Source organism: Corella eumyota, chromosome 1, assembly GCF_963082875.1.
Source record: "Corella eumyota chromosome 1, kaCorEumy4.1, whole genome shotgun sequence".
In the NCBI taxonomy this organism is placed as follows: Eukaryota; Metazoa; Chordata; class Ascidiacea; order Phlebobranchia; family Corellidae; genus Corella; species Corella eumyota.
This window is the reverse complement of record NC_137490.1, coordinates 3158799-3179338: the sequence shown is the minus strand read 5'-3', so window position 1 is coordinate 3179338 and position 20540 is coordinate 3158799. Positions and strand designations below refer to the sequence as shown.

The following is a 20540-nucleotide window of genomic DNA, read 5'->3' as shown; positions in this document are numbered from 1 at the left end:
CAACAAATCACAAAACTAGTTTGCTTACTGGATTACAACCGCAATGTTGTCGGTTTAAATGTGAAATCAAATTTAAGCCACAAAATGCGTCTTTAAATGAAAGATTACCGGTCAAAAGGTGCAAGTATATTAACGGAAAAATTTAATCCTCAAAACACGTGCTTATATTTTTTTGGATTAATTAAATGAGGATCAAAATACATTCCTCTTTGCGAAGCTTTTTTGTGGTTTGGCGGCTTAATATTTAATACCATGATAAAAAATTTAAAAAAAACTTTTTTTTATTTTTTATTTTTTGTTAAACATTAGTTCGATGGCTATTGGACAACGGTAAGAAACCCTGACCTATATAAAGATTGTTTAATCCAGTATATTTCAGAACGCATTTTTGTAAATGTGTGAAAGTATTATTACACAATAACTATGAAACTTTTGGCTTTAGGGCTATTTGCTCTTATTGTAAAATCCTCTGGTAAGAAAAGATTTTATTTAATTAAGTATTAGGTAAAGTTCGGCACTTTAATATATTTTATTTGTGCAGCGCTGAGGTGTTGGACTTGCGATAACGCTAGATCTAATGACGAATGTTTAAACAGCGGGGAACTACAGACTTGCCAACAAAATGAAGTAAAAAAATAAAAACTTTAATGAAACAAATTCAATTAATTTATATTTTTTAAAAGCTGAACTATAAAAAATATAAACTTGTTATTTTATAATATAGTATACTGTCATTTATTTAATACTTAACGACTTTTAAAGTTAAATAATCTTATTTAATTTTTTACAGAATGCTTGCTTTAACGAAATAAGAACTGACAGTTTAGGGGTTCGAATTTATAAACGATGCAAACAGTCATTAGCTTGTGAAAACAACTTTATACAGGTATTTAATTTTAGCAACTAAGCTCTATATTTTATTACGTGTATGTGTTTATTATTTAAATATTTTAATAAAATATTCCTCAAAGTTTACTTTCATTTTTACCTTAACTTTGTTTTTCCACTTGTTTAATATGTACATATAGAGAAACTTAGCCTAAAGCCTCTTTTTACTTATAGATTTGTATTTTTAAATCCATGTATTGTTCGATGTTTTAGAACCCGCGACCTGCGTACGTACCAACTCAATGTAACCCAAAAATTCCACACACCGTTTGCCGTTGTTGCTGTGATACTGATGCCTGTAACGTAGAAGAATTATTCTGCCTTGCTGCAGGTATCACTTTTTTTTGTTTTTTTTTTGTAATAAGAGATTAATGAAAAATTAACAGTTCGAACCAAAAAAGAGAATTAAAATATATTTTTGGTTAATAAAGTAGACCAACATTTTAATAAAGTAAAAATCTAGAAAAAGAAAAAGGTGATATTATTTGCTTAAGTTAAAAATGTTTGCAAAATACCTTAAGTAACGATTCAAAAGTTAATTTTTCAATATATATGTTTCTTTTATTTCACTTTTTAATATTATTTGGATTTTTATTATCAATCTATTTACATTTTTAGAAGTCGAATGTCCAGCACTCGGAAGCCCTATAAACGGTGAAACAAATTGTGAATTTACCAACTCGTCAACTGAAATCGGCGCTGTCTGCTTTTTTAGATGTAACCAAGGTAAAAAAAAAACTATCAAGTATTCAGTAATGTGTTATACCGACCATAGGAACGGACTACTAGTCGCAAGGTCCCGAGTTTTAGCCGCACCAATGCCCTAATTTTGCCCTAACCTGCTGATTACCCCTGATGGGATACGAAAAAAAACACTTAGTAGTATTTAATTTTTTGATTGCTTACCTGTTTTTGATATTTTTTTTTTAATTTTCTGAGATTTTTTTATAATTTTTATACCAAATAAATTATTTTAGGATTTGAAATAGTCGGTGACAGATCAAGTCGATGTGAATTACAAGGTGTAGTTGCTAATTTCAACAACCCAGTCCCTATTTGCCAAGGTAAGTAAATTTATATTTACCAATAAAACAATTTTTTATTAAATAATAATTACGCACTACTTATGGTTTTTTACAAGTCAAAATAACTGTTTTTTTTCTATCAATTTTGTAGATATTTAAATGTTATTGTTTTGTTTTGTAGCTTCGGTGTGCAATCCCGTACAGATAGACCCAGAAAATGGAGATGTTGTCTGTAGTGATGCAAACAATGTTGGAAGCGTGTGTGATTTTACATGCGATGCTGGATACTTTTTGGATGGAGCAGTGGACGTCACTTGCAGTAAGTAAAATTTTTTTTACTGAATTCTAACAAGGCTTGTGAAAAAAAATGTTTTAAGAAAAAAATTAAATACTCAAAACGTCATGAATAGCCTAAGGGGTGCAATAGACAATTCTCATCGTTTTTGCGACATGTAGGATTTTTTTACATTTATTTATCTTTGATGTGAAGAGGTTGACTTGACAACCTAAACATAGAGTAACATCAGTTACCCCAACCTGATCTATAGTTGCCTTCGGTAGTTTGGGATATTATTGAATATAATTGCCCGATAATCAACAGTTGCTGAATAAATGTTGGCTCAGCAGGGGTGCTTATCTTTTATAGCCCCCTCATGTAGTAAACCCTAGTGTTTTGACCGCTACACCACGCTGCCGGCGACGGGCTGTAAAATAACACGTTCTGAGAACGATACACATTTTCAATTTACTACAAAATCTTTAACTCTATACAAACATGCAAAAACTTAAATTAATATTTAAATTCTTATTTAAAAGGGTTGGACAATCAATGGTCAAGTTTGCCACCTACATGTGTTAGAATCGTTTGCCTTCCACCTCATACCAACCCTGACAATGGGCAGGTCTCTTGTTCAGATGTCAATTTCCTAGACAGCATTTGCACGTAGGCTGATTACTATTTTAACAAAACCTTTTATAATAAGGGATATTTTTGCAGGGGTGAAAAAGGAATTATTTTTTTTGTATTTTAATGCTGGTATCTAGAAAAGATTATGGATATATATATCTAAATAGTTTTTATATGCAATATGCATCACGTGACGAGCTTAAGCTAATATCTTTCAAATATTTAGCCTAAAGCAGTTGTTTAAAAATGTAGATTTTCTTGTTCGCTCGGTTTTGAGCTGATTGGTAATCCTACTTCGACCTGTGAGGATGATAATGACAACGATGCAGAAGGATTATGGTCGACTGCGGCGCCGACTTGTAGAGGTTCTTAATTTAATTAAAAAGAGCTGAGAAAATGTATAAACATATTAACCTATAAGAACTTAAAATAAAAAAAAATAAAAAAAAGGTTCAATTTATATTAGAACGCTGAATTTATAAGTTGAGACCCTATTTTTAATAATTTCACAGTATTCTGCGATGTCCCACTGGTTAGAATAAGAAAGGGCACATGTTTACCTCCATAAACGCCTAAATTTAATTTTTCTTTTATTAAAATTAAAGCTAAATTAAATATGAAAATAAAAATTAAATATGAAGTATTTTAGGCATTACATGCCCTATAAGAGATGAACCAATTAATGGAGATGTAGGTTGTACCAATGGAATCGCCTTTGAAAGCATTTGTACATATACTTGTGACGATGGCTTTTTCTTATCTGGAAGCGATGAAGCGACTTGTTTAATTGATGGAACTTGGTCAACAGACGTCCCAACTTGCATAAGAATAGTTTGTGAACCTGAACATACAGCACCAGTCAATGGCGAAGTCGTATGCTCCGATTTTAACAATGAAAACAGTGTCTGCTCGTAAGAATTTTTGTATTAACAATGAAAACAGTGTTTGCTCGTAAAATTTTTTTTTTATAATACATTCTATTTATGTATGTATAAACAAATGTTTCTGTTGGAAAATTTACATATTAAAAATCATATGCACATTTGCATAGCCTACAGGCAATGCAAAATAAACCACGAATTAGGTAAAGACCTGATTTGTCAAATTCTAATTGGTCTTAAAGAACCGATGTACATACACTTCATATTCAAAACAGATTAGATGCTATTACACAAACAAAAAGAGATTAAATTAAGTTTTTATTGCTGTTTTACTTTTAATTTGTTTTCAAAAGGTTCTCTTGTGATCTTGGCTTCGAGCTTGTTGGAATACCTCAGTCAACATGTGTTGATGACAACGACAGCGATGCCTTAGGCGAATGGTCATCTGTAGCTCCAACTTGTTCAGGTACAAAGAGCAAGTTTATGATATAAAATAATTCAATATCATTTAGAAATTTAACAAAATATATTTATAAAATTTAGCTATTGTATGTCCACTAAGACCCCCGCCGGCAGATGGCGCTGTAGATTGTACAAATGGAGTTTTCTTTGATAGTGTTTGCTCATATACTTGTGATCCTGGTTTCTTCTTGTCTGGAAGCGACGAAGCGACTTGTTTAATTGATGGAACTTGGTCAACAGATGTTCCAACTTGTATAAGAATAGTTTGTGAACCTCCACATACAGCACCAGATAATGGAGGGGTCTCTTGCACAGATGCCAACAACGAAAACAGTGTCTGCAGGTGAGATACATTTACTTATTTGATATTTTCACATTTTACCAAGTAGAACAAGGAGCATATAAATACCGGTTTTGACATTTCACGTAATCTAAAATTTTATTTTCAAACTGTGTTTAATATTAAGATTAATTTGTGATACAATTTTATAATTTTTTTGTTAATGTTTTATTATTTGTAGCTTTACATGCGACCTTGGTTTTGATTTGGTTGGAAGTCTAGAGTCACAATGTCTTGATGATGAAGACAATGATGCTTTAGGAGAATGGACATCTCCAGCTCCTGTGTGCATTGGTTAGTATAATACATACTTTCACATTGTTTAAGTTTGCTAGGAATGCAACAGATGTTTCTTTCCAGAAAAATTTTTTGTTTGCAAAAACGTGAGAGTCAATCTTCAATTTAAAGCGCTTGTTGTTATCATCAAAACATTATAGAACATTTTTTTAACTGCTTGAGAGCTCATTTATTGGTATCTGCAAATAGGCTTATAGGCTTATGTACAATAAAAACAAATGCTATTGCATTAGATAAGTCTTAAGCTTTGTAGATTTGGCAGCAGTATATTATATAACTTATTAAAAAGTTGTCTTAGGTATTGCTCTAAAACAGTTAATATTGTAGGTTTAAAGTCTGTCCAAATTAAAACAACTGTTTATGTCAATTTTACCCACTTAACACTGTTTAATAAAATAATCGCCTTTTAAATAGCACAAAACACAATTTCAACTTTACCTTTATATTTGTATTTTTAGTCATCGATTGTCCGGTACGTGATGCCCCTGAAAATGGCGCAGAAGATTGCACAAATGGAGCTTTGTTTGATAGTGTTTGTACATATTCTTGCGATGGTGGTTTCTTTCTATCTGGAAGCGACGAAGCAACTTGTTTAATTGATGGAACTTGGTCAGAAGACGTTCCAGTTTGTATAAGAATTACTTGTGAACCTCCACATACAGCGCCAGATAATGGAGGTGTCGTATGCTCAGATGCTAACAACGAAAATAGCGTTTGCACGTGAGTTGAATTTGATGTTAAAAAGCAAAGCAATTTAAAAGTTTTTTAAGAACTGTAAACTTCTAAAGATATTTTGCCATAACTAACACAGCATAACATTTGCGTATTAAAGCATTAAACATCATTTTTTTAATTCTTAAAGATATTTTAAATGTTTTATCAAATACTTTATAGATTTGCATGTGACCTTGGCTTTGAGCTTATTGGAATAGATCAGTCAACTTGTCTTGATGACCTGGACAATGATGCTCAGGGAGAATGGTCATCTCCAGCTCCTACTTGTGAAGGTATAAATTTAAGATTAAAATTGTATATTTGTGTTTAAAAAACTTGGCAGAGAAGATTTTCAGACAAGTTATTAAACTGGGTATTACAATTTTAATTTGTCATGCATTGGCTTAGATATAGACTGAAGATTGATTTAACGCATTAAAATTTACTTAAATAATTTGCCATCTTTTTAATAAAATTAAAGATTAAAAATAAAAATATTCATGTTCTTGTTTTTCAAAGCTATTGTCTGCCCATTGAGAGATGCTCCAGAAAACGGAATTGTGGGCTGTACCAATGAAAATTTCTTTGACAGCCTTTGTACATATGCTTGCGATCCTGGCTTCTTCTTATCTGGAAGCGACGAAGCGACTTGTTTAATTGATGGAACTTGGTCCGAAGATGTTCCAGTTTGCATAAGAATAACTTGTGAACCTCCGCATTCAGCACCAGATAATGGTGAATTCGCTTGTACGGATTCTAACAACGAAAACAGCGTTTGCACGTAAAATAAATTTATTTATTTAAAAAAATTAAATGGTATATAAAACAAAATCTCTAATGGCTGGATATTGGTAGATTTGAGATTCACTTTTATTTATTTAAACAAATTTATTTTTGTTTGTAAGTAATCAGCCATGCAATAGGTTAATGTGATGGTTGAAGTTGTCACATAAATTAAAGCTTTATCTTTAAAGATATGAATTACCTAAATGGATGGTTGAATATTTCTAATCATCTTCTTTTGATTAGATTTACTTGCGACCTTGGCTTTGATTTAGTTGGAAGCCCAGAATCAACTTGTGTGGATGATGTAGACAACGATGCTCTTGGCGAATGGGCAACTCTAGCTCCAACTTGTGAACGTAAGAAAATTTTACCCAAATTTTACCAAAATATAATTGATGAAGTCTAATAATTAAAATAGCCATTATGTAATAATTTGATTTAAATTTATATATGGTAGCTATTGTCTGCCCGTTGAGAGATGCGCCAGAAAACGGAGCAGTAGATTGCACCAACGGAGTTTTCTTTGATAGCGTTTGTACATACACTTGCGATGATGGATTTTTCTTATCTGGAAGCGACGAGGCGACTTGCTTAATTGATGGAACTTGGTCAGAAGACGTTCCAGTTTGCATAAGAATAACTTGTGAACCTCCGCATAGACCGCCCATTGATGGAGGATTGTCGTGCACTGATTCTAATAACCTGGACAGCGTTTGCACGTAAATTTCTTTCTTATTAGTATTGTTTAAATAAAAATATTAAATTATGAAAAAATATTCAGATGTCATTTAAGGCTCTTAAATACAAATTACAAAGATATTGTTTTCTTAACTCAAAAAAGTTTTTAATTTTGTGGAGATATAACATAGTTTTTTTTTTATTTAAACAGATATCGAAATGCTGAGTACTATAATAAACTTACCTTTAAAGAAAACTAATATAGTTTTGTGACTGTTTATACAGATTTTCATGTGATCTAGGATTTGAACTTGTAGGAGAAGTACAATCTACCTGTCTTGATGAAGACAATAATGATGCACTAGGGGATTGGTCCTCGCGAGCAGCAACTTGCAGAGGTAACAATATACTTTTGTTTGTAAATTATTTTTATGTGACATGTTGCAAAATGTATAAACAATGTTATTTAAAATATAACTTGTGTTTTTATGGAGACTAAATTATGTTATTTAACATTATACTTTTAAAAAAGCTTATCATTTTAAAACAATGTACCCATTTTATTTAAGCTATCGTATGCTCTATAAGAAGACCACCTATAAATGGTGAACAGGTTTGCACAGATGATGAGTTTTTTGACAGTGTGTGTACATTCACTTGCGATCCAGGGTTTGCATTAATCGGAGAAGAATCTTCTAGGTGTCAGCTTAATGGTTTGTGGACATCAGATGTTCCAATTTGCGAACGTAAGTTGAAGACAGTTAAAAAAATATTTTTTATTAAATAAAAAGTGTTTTTTCATAGTAATGAAACATTTTGGGGTTTAAATTGTCTAATAATATTACTATTTCTTTTTGGATTATACAGGAATTATTTGTCTTCCGGAATACACCGCATTTGCCAATGGTGGTGTTGATTGTACTGATGCTAACTTTGTTGGAAGCGATTGTACATTTACTTGCACTGATCGCTACTTTTTGTCCGGAGCTGATGTGCTGACTTGTCTTCAAAATGAAGATGACGGTGTTTGGAGTGACCCAACACCAGTTTGTGAATGTAAGTTGATCTAAGATTGTTAATAGGGCCACTTTAACTTATTTCTACTGTTTATATCAAGTGAAAATGTGTGATGATCCACCGGCAGCACCTGAAAACGGATTCCTGGTTTGCACGGACGGCAATCTATTAGGATCTCAATGTGAATATGGATGTGAAGATTATCACACCAGAACGGGACCTCTTTACAGCACATGTGTAGAGGTTAACGATATCTTATTCTGGGATAATCTAGCTCCAGTATGTATCCGTAAGTAACAGACATTTGTATCTTAATTTATACCAATACAAATTCACACCATTTGTTTTAAACGTTATCATGTTTTACAGCCAATGAATGTGATGCTCAGGGTCCTCTTGAGCATGGGCAAATAACTTGTACGGACGATAACTTTGCAAGATCGGAATGTCTTTTTGAATGCATTGATCCCGACTATGTTCTATATCCACCCAATATAACTGACAACGTTTGTCTAAACGACACCACATGGAGCTTGCCCGAACCATGTTGTACAAGTAAATTCGTACAAAAATTACCATTATTGCATTGTTTTATATTTTAATTTTTAGAATGATCGATCATGGTTTTAAGAAGTATTTTTTTTTATTTTGATCAAGTCTGGTCGAATTTTTTGGTATTAATAATTTTACAATCAAATTTAATCAACGGTCTATTCGAAACCTTTTATTTTAATATGCTTTAAGACTTACGACCATGTTTCTATAGGACCTTGTCCACCATTTGCTGAGTTTGATGCTGTCTTTATTCTTGATTCCTCTTCGTCTGTAGGAGATGAAAATTGGGAATTAATGAAAGCTTTCGTCAGAACTCTTTTGGCGTAAGTGCTACCTTTTAATGATTGACTGAATATAAATTGTGTAACAAGTTTTTGGTCAGGTTTTTTATATTTTACAACTTTTAAACTTGATTTTTTATAAATGGTCTAATACACTTGTTTTAGTAAAATTTAAATAAAATGTTTTTTTTTATTATAGGAGCTTTAATCTTGGTGACGATCTCGCCCGGTTAGCTGTGTTTAGATACAATCGAGACGTTGATATAGTTACTCAGATTCTTTTGGATGATTTTCCTAACTTTGATGATATGGCAGCTCTTCTTGCCGCCTTTGATGCAATCCCTTACGATGGATCAGGTAAAATTTTTAAATATTTTATTAGGGGTTATTCAAAAATATTGTAAAATTTTGGAATATTTTATAAAGAGTTATTCTTGTGATTTCATTTTTTTTTCATAAAATATTTTGCACTTACAAAATAGGAACCAGAACTGGACAGGCACTTGAACATGCATTAAATGTTGTTTTGGCCCCGGAAAATGGCAACAGACCTGATGTTGAGGATGTTATTCTTGTAATAACGGATGGTCGATCTCAAGATGAGGTCGACGAAGTATCTAATGCTTTAAGAGCCAGTGGTGTTACTGTAAGTTTACCACCTTCAAAATATAAATAAGCAGAGTTTAGTTATTTTTAACAGTAATGAAATATATTATGTTTGATGATCATTGTCTTACGAACTATCCAAATATCTTAATACTTTTTTAATATTTTCTGAGAAACGAATTTTTTCGATTTTTATAAGTAACATATATATATATTTATGTAAATATAATATGCGCGTAGCTATTCGTTCTAAATCCAATATAGACTTTGGTGCAAAGTAAACTAAACAAGAAAAATTTTATCTTTTTATATAGACTTATGCTCTTGGAATCGTTCCGCCAAGCGGAAACCTTGATCCAGCTCAGTTGCTGCAAATCGCTGGTTCACCGGAAAACCTCATCATCGCCGAAGAGGGTTTCGCGGGCTTGGATGATTCGTTCTCTGCAACTCTCAGCAACCAAATTTGTGGGGACCCTTGCGAATAATAAACCAATATATAAATGTACATACTTATAGGTGCCAGTGTAGTGTGCTATTACTTTAACCAAAATAAATAACGCAAGCAATCGTATTGGAATTTTCCTACTAAAGCTAGATATACTAAAAATATTACTTTTACTAAGCAGTCGTCACAAAAATGCATACAGTTTTACCTAAACGGTGCAAATGCAATGTTGTTAAAGACTTAACACTTAACTAAACTGAAAAATTGTTTTAAATGGTGTATTACCAAAAAAGTAGTCTAAAACGCATTACTAAATGCCCAGTAAATGCTGTTCTGGTTAAATTAAAAATAAAAAAAAAGCAACTGCAGCGTAGTTTTTATGTTAAGAATATTAGTTAAATGTTTTTTAAAGTTAAAAGTTTTCTTTCAAATTGAAATATAACTTAAAAAAGCTTTTAATTGATATTCTCACAAAAACTTGAAGAAAAAATAGCAAACGTAGTACGTTATATAGTATGACTATCGCGTATTATACGCATTTCGCGCATGGTAACCTACATTTGATGAACCATAGTTTGCAGTTGCATGCTGACCTACAAGATTTTTTTAATTTCTAGGGGATTTACTAAGAACCAAACCAAACTTCTGTGCCCGTTTTCAGGCTTTTAGTTTTACATAAAGTAGTAGTTTAAGGTGTTTAAATTAACTAAATGCTTTTTTGCCAATAATTATGACTTCCACCGAACAGCAAAGTGAAGTACGGAAATTATTTGAATCAATGGAATACGGACCAGCGCCTGAATCTGCCAATGTTGCAAAGGTGTAGTTTATTTTAAAATACTTAAATGCTGCCAATGCCGCTACATTGCATTTCAGACAAATTTTTAATTCTTAACTAATTTTACATGTTTAGCAATTGTTTCGTAGATCTGAACATATGGCTTCACTACATGAGGTCCTGGGTTTGATTCCACTGCTCTCATGATGTAGTACCCTTAAACAAGGCACTATAACTTGTGTAAACTTTTGCTGAGCAAACACTTAATCAGTTGTTTAAATATCAGACAATTAAAATCTATAATATCTCAAACTGACAAAGACAACGCGGGACTGGCTTAGGGTAACTGATGTTACTCAATGTTTAGGTCATGAAGTCGATCTTTTACATTGAAAATAAATAAATGTAAAAAAATGCTTTGCTAATTTGTAAAATATTTTATTAATTAAAATAGGCATGGCTTCAGCAGCATAACAATGAGCTTGGTCATTTTATTAATGGTGCTTGGCATAAACCAGAAAACAGAAAAGTTTACGAAACTCGGTCACCAGCAACAGGAGATTTACTCGCTTCAACAGTTCAAGTAAGTATTTAAACCAATGTTTATTTTTAAAAAAATTGTTGGTTTTATTATTCGAAATTGCCTATTAATTGAATATGCTTACAACGAGGGTATATGCATTGTATTTTTTTGTAAAAATTATCTATATAGTTAATTTTGGGTATATTATTTGTTTTTATAAGCTGGTGCGAAAATATTTTTACCTAACTTTTTTTGGTCAAGCAAATCAAATTTTTTAATGTTTTATTATTAACAAATAGGGAGAAGAAGAAGATGTAGATTTCGCAGTTTCCTGTGCTCGTGAAGCTTTTAAATCTTGGTCACAATTAGCTCCACACATTCGTGCAAGGTTAACTGTCTAAATTTTGTTGCTTTTGTTTGTTAAATATTATTTTTTATTCAAAAAAAATATTTATATCATTAATAAAAATTAAGTTTCTAATTAGCAAAACACCAATTTAATTTCTATTAATATTTTACAATTAAAATACTTGATTTCAAAAAAAAAAAATTATGTTTTTAGACATTTGTATTCGATTGCGAGAAATGTTTTAAAACATCATCGACTTATTGCTGTGATGGAGGCGCTGGATAATGGGAAATCAATCAGAGAAACAAGAGATTGTGATATTCCATTGGTTGCTAGGCATTTTTATCACCACGCTGGATGGGCACAGCTTTTCAATTCAGAGATGAGAGGTTGGCAATCAGTAGGTAGGTGGAATTCATAATTTGTTATTTTGTGTTATAAACTAGATTTTATTTTTTTTTTGTCAGATAATATGTTTTACAATTTCATTAAATATTAGGTTAAAGTTAAATAGTGTATTAAATTTTCTTTCTTCTCTTGAATTTTAAAATTAAAATTTTTTTTTATTTTAATTGATGTAGTTTTTAAATATTTAATAATATCAATTATACCTTAAATATATGTGTCGAAACAAGGTTTTACGTTTGGCATGTTGTTTTAAGTCTTGTGTTTTAAATACAGCACTTAAATATAAGTACTTTTATAACTATCAAACTAAATGTTGTTTTACTAATGTTGAATAGTTGCAGCATTGGAACACCAACTTTATTCGTGTTTACTTTTCTATATGACTTTATGTTTACTCTATGTTTAAACTCAAACATTTGCTATGTCAACAAGTAAACTGACTGGAATTTTTAAGCCCATCTATGATTTAGTAAATGTTTCAAATTAACGATTTAAAAATTATTAAATTATGTTTTATAGGTGTTGTTGGTGCTATTGTACCTTGGAATTTTCCATTAATGTTGCTAACATGGAAGGTAATGTCTTTAATGGTTTAGAAAATAATATTTGTTAATGCTCGTTATTTAAAATAAAATTTATATAATATAGTGATCTTGTAGATTGGAATACAGAAACAATGTTTAATCCAAAATATTTTTTTTGTTTAAAATGAAATTTTCTGAGAGTCAATTTTTAACACATTTTTTAAAAAATATTTTTAAATATTATTTATCTTAAAATATTTATTTAAAAGGTGTGTCCTGCACTAGCCATGGGGAACACAGTTGTTTTAAAACCAGCAACGTTTACTAGACTATCAGCTCTTTTATTAGCTGAAATATGCCATGAAGCTGGTTTGCCACCAGGTAATATTAACACAATTTGTATTAAAAATTCTGTGATTATTAAATAAAAAAAATGTTATGCCAGTACTAAACTATCAATATTTACGTATTTTTTAAAGGCTGTTAATATTTTTCTATTTTATATTTTTTTGTTAATTTTTTGGATTTATTTAAACGTTTTTGACAGTTTAACAAAAAATTTGAATTATTTAGTGATTTATTTTTAATTGTTTTTAATAATGTAAGGTAATTTTATTTAGGTGTGTTTAATGTTGTCACTGGTAACGGAGCATTTGGAAGTAAACTTGCTCTTCATTCTGATATTGATAAAGTTGCTTTTACTGGATCCACTGCTGTGAGTTTTGTTTTTTTTGCTTACATTTTTAACGTTATTATTGTTCTATAACTTTTAACAGAATTTTTGTCAAAAAATGTATATATATATATTTTTTTGTATATATCTTTATCCTTGATGTGGGAAAGTCGAATGCGCGACTTAAACATGGAGTAACATAAGTTACTCCGACCCAGTCTCAAGTTGCCTGTGGCAGTTTGGGATATTATAGATTATAATTGCTTGATAATTATACTGCTGATTAAGTGCTGGCTTAGCAGGAGTTCATACCGTTTATATCGCATTACTCAAGGGCGCTACAGCATGAGATCATAGGGAATTGAACCCACGACCTCATGTGTGGTGTAGCAAGTTTTCTTACCAATACGCCACGCTGCCGGTATATATACACATAATTTTATAAATAAATTTGTATTTTAAAAAGCAACTTAACAAAATTAAATATTGTATTTGTTATTGTGGTAGTAATGTCTATTATGTTAATCAAAAGTATTCGGTCAGATTACACAGTTCTATAGAGTTTATTTTATAAAATATTGTTAAATTTTTAGATTGGGCAAACTCTGCGAAGATTAACTGCCGGTAGTGGTAAGAAAATCTCGTTAGAATTGGGAGGAAAATCACCTGTTATTGTAATGGACACAGCTGATTTGGATAGTACAGTTGAAGGGATTGTAAATGCTGTTTATTTTAACCAGGGGCAGGTTTGTAAAACTTTTTTTCTGAAATTTTAGTTATTTTTTTTACATTTTACTTTAAAATGATATTTGATGTTATATTTTTTATTGGGGGATGGTGTGCTGTTTCGACATGTTTAAGCTATTTGTAACTGTTAGGCTCAAGGGCAAAAATAGTGGCATTTGTCCAGCTCAAACCTAAAGCTTTTTTATACCATAACCATAATATAATACATTTAATTTTACTACAAGTTTATAGAGGAAAAAAAACTTATTAATTTGTTAAAAATATTGTGTAAATTCAGTGTTTAATTAAAAAATATAAAGATTTCCAATAAAAATACTTTTAGAAATTATTAAAAATTGCAGCAAAATAGTTTAATAGTTTCCTGTATTATAGGTATGCAGTGCTGGTTCCAGACTCTTGGTCCAGGAAAATATTTTTGAAGATTTAATTGCGAGAATTAAAGAAAGGTTAACTCATTTTCGAATTGGACACTCCTTGGATAAGGTTTGTTAAATTGTACAAAATTTGATTAATCTAAAATTTTTTAAAATTAAGGGCTGTATCAATGTAATTTCATTACTTTTTTGCTAAATTATGTTTTACCCAAATTGCAAGATTGAACTTAGTAAGTTTAAAATTTTTTTTAGTTTTTAACATAGGGCTATACATTATTTTAATTTTTTTTTGGAGCAAAACATTAAAAAGTATTATTTCACAATTTTTGGTATGCATATTTTTAATATTTCAATATTTTTTTTATATTCTAAAGCAGTAAAGGTATAATTGTTATACCTCTAACTCTTTAAGTAGAACTTAGTGATAATACCACAAAAATTTGCATTTAAATTTTAAAAGGCTGTAGATATGGGCGCCATAGTGAGCAAACAACAACTTGAAACAATCAAGGAGTATGTTGAAGATGCAAGATCAGAAGGGGCTCACGTATTTCAAGCTCCATCCAAAACCCCCCAAACTGGATGGTATTACCCCCCAACCCTTATTACTAATGTGCAAACTGTATCAAGAGTTGTCAGGGAAGAGGTAGGTCTTTTGGTTAAAAAATTTTTTGGCAAAATTAATTTCATATTTTTGGTATATATAAATACATTTTTTTTAACCTAGCCTTTAAATAGGTTGACATTATTAAAAACTTCTCTATTTTAATTTTTAATATTTCACATAACTTAACTTAAAATTTTTTATGATTTTTTTTTTATTGATTTAAATATACTATGATTTATTCCTATTTTTATAATATAGGTATTTGGGCCAGTGTTAGTTGCTTTGCCATTTAGAACAGCTAAGGAGGCTCAAGCACTTGGTAATAACACAAACTATGGACTTGCTGCTAGTGTATGGTCTGATCATTTACCTACAGGTTATTTAGATTAATAAATAAACACTTGTAAAGTTAGATCATTGGCAAAAGCGATTCTTAATGCTTAAACTATCTTTTTAAAATACAATTAAAAAAACAATCATATTTGTTACATTTTTGTTAAAGATTGCTTAAAAAGTAAATAAAGATTTAATATTTAGAGAACTGTTATAAGTATTTTAAAAGAATAATATTTGAATTCGCTATTAGAGTTTTTTTAAACCTTGGCTAAAATTGAAGTTAGATCTATCAAATAAGACTAATTTTTGACACAATTTATTTTTTAATATTTTAAAATATATTACATTTAACTGGAAAAGCAGTACAAAAAATTTTTCAGTAATCTGGTTTTAGTAAGATTTTAATTTGTTTTATTGTTTACATTTTAGCATTAGAGTTGGCTGTCTCCATAAAAGCTGGGGCAGTGTGGGTTAATGCTCACAACTTGTTCGATGCAGCAGCTGGGTTTGGGGGTTACAAAGAAAGTGGGTACGGGAGGGACGGGGGAAAAGAAGGGTTATTTGAGTATGTTAGACCTGCTTGGGAAGAAAGGCCGAGACCAGAAGTTTGTGAGGTATTGTTAAATAATTTTGTTTTAAAAAAGGTTGAATCACTTAGAGATCCTAGCTTTGATTCCTAATGCTTCTATGTCCAAGGCCCAAAGGTGCCATAGTTAAGGCACTAAGGCACCATAATTGAGGCATTAGTTCAGTAACATTTTTGGTCATCGGGCATTAGTTTAATAGCATCTAAAGCTCATGCAATTTTGGTTTGCCAAGCCACTTTTTTACAACGAAAATAAATAAATACTAAAAATTATGAATTATCTGTGTTTGTTATATAAAAAAATAAATAATAATGAAATTAGAATAAAGCAATTGTATGGTAATATATTTAAAATCTAAATATGGGGGATTAAATTTTAAACATTTTAAATATTTACTAAGGTTGATATGAAAACTTTTGGTTCAACTTATGGTGGAGATTTGATGCCAACTCCAGGTCAGGGAAAACCTGTTTCTCCACCTCAAAATGGAGTTAGACTTCCACTGTGAGTAATATATTCAACATTAAATTTTTATTGATATAATAAATATAATAATACTTTTTTTTGTACAATTTTTTAATGTATTATTTTTTTTGCCTTAATAAACTAAATAGTACTATTTTAGATTTAATAAGGTCTAAATAGAAGTGTAATTTTTTATGTCATTTTGTGCTTTTTTAAATAAACCCAAATAAGTATTAGTATATACATCTTAAAATGTAAAAATAAATAATATAAGCTATGCCTTAAGCCTTAATTAAAAATAACAAATATTTTATCCTAGTGTTGACCATACCTACAAAGTTTATTATGGTGGTGCACAAAAAAGACCAGATGGGTGCTACTCCAGACCAGTATATGGTTCAGATGGTTCGATTATAGCTTATGTTGGCGACAGTAACAGAAAGGATGTGAGAAATGCTGTCGAAGCTGCCCATAAAGCATCCCCTGGGTGGGGTAAGAGAGCTGCGCATAACAGGTAGGTGGAAAAAATTCTTTTTTTTTTGTCTGGTAGTGTGGTATGGCAACGGACTATAGGCCTAAGGTTTTGGGTTTAAGTCGTACCAATGCTATATTATTTGTCCTGTTTACAGATAGCTCAAACATGTTACAATATTACACCCTTTCTTTAAAAATATAAAAACTTATTTTCTTAGGGGGATATTAAAATTTTTTTTTTTTTAAAATCATGTTTTAATTTACTGTGGTATACTGCTCCTGGCATTGTGTTACAGGCCAAAATTTTTATTTATTTTTAAGTTTTTATGAACCTTTGCCTATTTATATGCATGTAGTTACTTGTTTTGTTTAAATTTGTTTTTTTTATTGATTAATTTTCTAATAGAAATATGTCTAACACAAAATATTTAATTTTCTGTAGAGCACAAATAGTTTATTACATGGCTGAAAACCTGGAACTAAGAAGGGAAGAAGTTGCAAAAAGATTGACACAACTTACAGGTCAATTTTCAGTTTTTAAATAGTACAGAAAATCTAATTTTTTTAAATAAAATTTAAAATTTTGTAAAATAAAATTTTGTTTAACTAACTTTTTTTAACAAATTTTTAGGTCAATCATTGAAAGAGTCGTACAATGAAGTTGATCTTTCAATACAGAGGTTGTTCTACTGGGGAGCATATGCTGATAAATATGGGGGCACAGTACAGGTAACTTTATTTTTTTTTAGCTGTAGGTAGAGTATAAAACTAAATTTTTCTATTTTTTCGTTTATTGTTATGTCCTTGGCAAACTCAAAATCTTTTTTTTTAAACATTTTTTAAACTTATTTGCAGGAAACCACATTATATGGATGTACTGTTGCAATCAGAGAACCAGTTGGTGTGATAGGGATTGCCTGCCCTGATGAATTTCCATTACTTGCTTTCGTCTCATTATTTGCTCCTGCTGTGATCAGAGCAAATTGTGTTGTTATTATACCAAGTGAAAAATTCCCTATACCAGCGTTAGATTTCTACCAGGTATATAATTGATTTAATTATGATATTTTGTTAACATTTTAACTAGAAACTTTTATTAATCTGTGTAATTATTATATCTTGATGACAATTGTGTTTTTTTATATTTCTTTTAACACTGTGTCAATTTTAACTCTCATCTTTCACTATTTAATACCTAGTTTATTATCTAAAGTAGATTTGTTATATTATTTTGCGTAAATAAAGTTACACTTATAACAAAGCTAGAAAAGTATTTATTACATCTTGATGACAATTGTGTTCTTTTTCATAATTTTTTTAACACATTTTTAAATAAATATTTTACAATAATTAGAATTTTGTAAAATGAATGCCAAAAACTACCTGAAATATCTACAATATTAAAATAAATGTTAATGTCAAATTACATTTTTTTCTAGGTGTTTGACACATCTGATTTACCTGGTGGAGTTGTTAATATATTAAGTGGAAGTAGAGATCATATCAGCAAATACTTAACTGAACATCAAGATATTAGTGCCATGTGGTATTTCGGCACAGCTGAGGTAATTATTTGTAAATTGTTAAAGGTTTAATAATAAATTGGAAGATTTCTGTTCAAATGTTATATGACAATAAATCAAAAATTAATTTTTTTAAGTGTAAAGGTAGGTTTTTAATTTATTTAAAAAGATTATAACCCAATTTAAACTGGGCTATTTGTTTTTAAACATTTTTATACTTAACTTTTTTGGTAACAAATTTATGAATAAATATTTGTAAGACCAAAATAGTAAATATTTTTTAATTAAAGGGGTCAAAGTTTGTGGAGTTCACTTCTGCTGAGAATGTGAAACGAACTTGGGTGAACTATGGTCTGAAACGTGATTGGTCGAGCCCAGACCAAGGTGAAGGAGAGGAGTTTTTATATCATGCAACTCAGTGCAAAAACATTTGGTTGCCTATGGGCACAACTTATGCAAACTAAGGTTAGGACTGTACATATAATACACCGTATATTAATATATTAAAAAAAAGGACAAGGGTGTGTAGCAAAAAATTTCATAAATAAAAAAAACTAATCTCTTTGCTTGTTGTAAATATATTCGTTTAAAAATTGTGAAATGTCAATATTTGGTGATTCAATTATGAGTAAAGATAATTTTGTGTGACATTCAGTGAAAATCATTTATTTTATGGATGTGTATTTTATAAAGTTCAATCATAATTTTTTTGCTAGTTTTTAATTAATTATATTATAGAGGTTTTGTTATTTGGTTCTGTAAATTTCTTTTAAAAGGTGGTTATCAGTTTTAGTTTTAATTTAATTTAATATTTATAATTTTTTTGGTAATTTTTTTCACATTATTATTATTTTAACATTTTATTAATTTTTGTAAAAATATCAATTAAGTTATACCTACAATCTTTTTTTCAATTTTTAATTCCAATACTATGTAGAGCTAGTATTTTATATGCATGTGCAAAATTGTATTTTGAAAATAAAAAGGAATTCGTAAAGTTAATATTTTGTTAAATTTCAACAAAATCAGAACAAAGATGATTTTTTATGTTTCTTTATTTTAAATTAAAAACACTGATTTGCCCTGCGTTTACTTTTAAAATCCATTCTCTCAACTTAAGAGTTTTTTGTTTCTTTATTTTAAAAGGAAAACAAATAAGGTTTGCCCTAAACGGCGTCTGATGCGAGCAGTTGTAAAACTCAAGTTAACTGTAGAATTTGGATATGTGGATATGGGCATAATCTTAAAATGGCGTGTTATGTTTTTTACTGTACCAACCACCTATGTCTTATAAACGCATTTCGAAAATCATATTAATAAATTAGGTGTTTTAAAAAAGTTATGAACATTTTTTGAAAAAATGGTAAAGTACCAAAATATAAAATTAACTTTTTTATTGGAAGCCCATGGGCCAAACTAAGAATAAAAAAAAATAAATTTTTGAAAAATTTAATTGCGATTTTAGGCATTTTCTGCAAGGCTATATAATAGTCTAGTTGTTTTTTCTAAATTTGACAAAGTTTCAAAAAAAAATTATAATTTTTTATTAAAATTGTTATTGTTTTCATTTATATTATTTTGATATAATATTTGTTTTGTTTGACTTTACTCAGCAGTTATTTATACCTCAGCAGTAGAGCGTAAGTCTGTTGATAAAGCTCCCTTGGGTTCGATTCCCGATGTTGCAAAATATAAATAGTTTTTTAAATTTAAAGTCCGTATCCACTGAAGCGTAACTAATTGCTGCAAAAAAACTAGACTTATTTGATAAATAAAATATGGTTCAAAATCAAATGATCTTTTTTAATATAAATATTTATAATTAAATAAATATTAACATAAACATTACTTAACCGATGATATTAAATAAATCTAAAAATTTAATGTTTTTTAATATTAGATTAAACAGAGTGGTTTCGCTTCAACCGAACATTTTTATCTTAAATTGAAAAAAATCAAACTAATAAGATTTGAGTTCAGATATTTAAACACCTAATTTATTAAAAACAAATATTTTTCGATTTAAAATTTTAAATTTTTTTCAAAAAATTTGTATGCAATATCATCACAAATATTTTTCGATTTAAAATTTTAAATTTTTTTCAAAAAATTTGTATGCAATATCATTGGCCAAAAATATCACGTGACCTAATTAAACCCAAAATATAAATTAGCTCAAACTTTTGTTGTACTTGAAATTTTTGCGAAATGTTTAATTTTAAATGTTAGTTAGGCCAATGCGTGCCCAATAAAATACAAAATTTTAGGTTTGAGATTTCATCAAATTTTA

General features: G+C 29.7%; 2 protein-coding genes across 2 annotated transcripts; both read left to right on the top strand.

Annotated features, from left to right (window-relative positions):
• Nucleotides 1-374: 374 nt before the first annotated feature.
• LOC145763511 (sushi, von Willebrand factor type A, EGF and pentraxin domain-containing protein 1-like) lies at nt 375-10008 on the top strand. The gene is made up of 27 exons (XM_082574970.1): nt 375-472; nt 542-627; nt 791-886; nt 1102-1219; nt 1507-1614; nt 1866-1952; nt 2095-2232; nt 2730-2856; nt 3073-3185; nt 3470-3731; nt 4055-4167; nt 4245-4506; nt 4685-4797; nt 5259-5520; nt 5695-5807; nt 6034-6295; nt 6544-6656; nt 6758-7019; nt 7264-7376; nt 7548-7724; nt 7846-8034; nt 8096-8284; nt 8365-8550; nt 8762-8873; nt 9031-9188; nt 9314-9477; nt 9752-10008. The coding sequence occupies exons 1-27, from the start codon at nt 424-426 to the stop codon at nt 9920-9922; spliced, it is 4143 nt and encodes a 1380-aa protein (XP_082431096.1). The 5' UTR covers nt 375-423; the 3' UTR covers nt 9923-10008.
• Nucleotides 10009-10490: 482 nt separating this feature from the next.
• On the top strand, nt 10491-19180 carry LOC145747120 (aldehyde dehydrogenase family 16 member A1-like). Its single transcript, XM_082564859.1, has 19 exons — nt 10491-10702; nt 11115-11243; nt 11483-11571; nt 11746-11936; nt 12460-12515; nt 12734-12845; nt 13085-13179; nt 13731-13883; nt 14257-14367; nt 14719-14904; nt 15124-15241; nt 15631-15815; nt 16189-16292; nt 16573-16767; nt 17170-17249; nt 17359-17456; nt 17583-17768; nt 18167-18292; nt 18541-19180. Exons 1-19 carry the CDS (start codon nt 10613-10615, stop codon nt 18712-18714), a joined length of 2478 nt encoding a protein of 825 aa, XP_082420985.1. The 5' UTR covers nt 10491-10612; the 3' UTR covers nt 18715-19180.
• Nucleotides 19181-20540: the final 1360 nt, after the last annotated feature.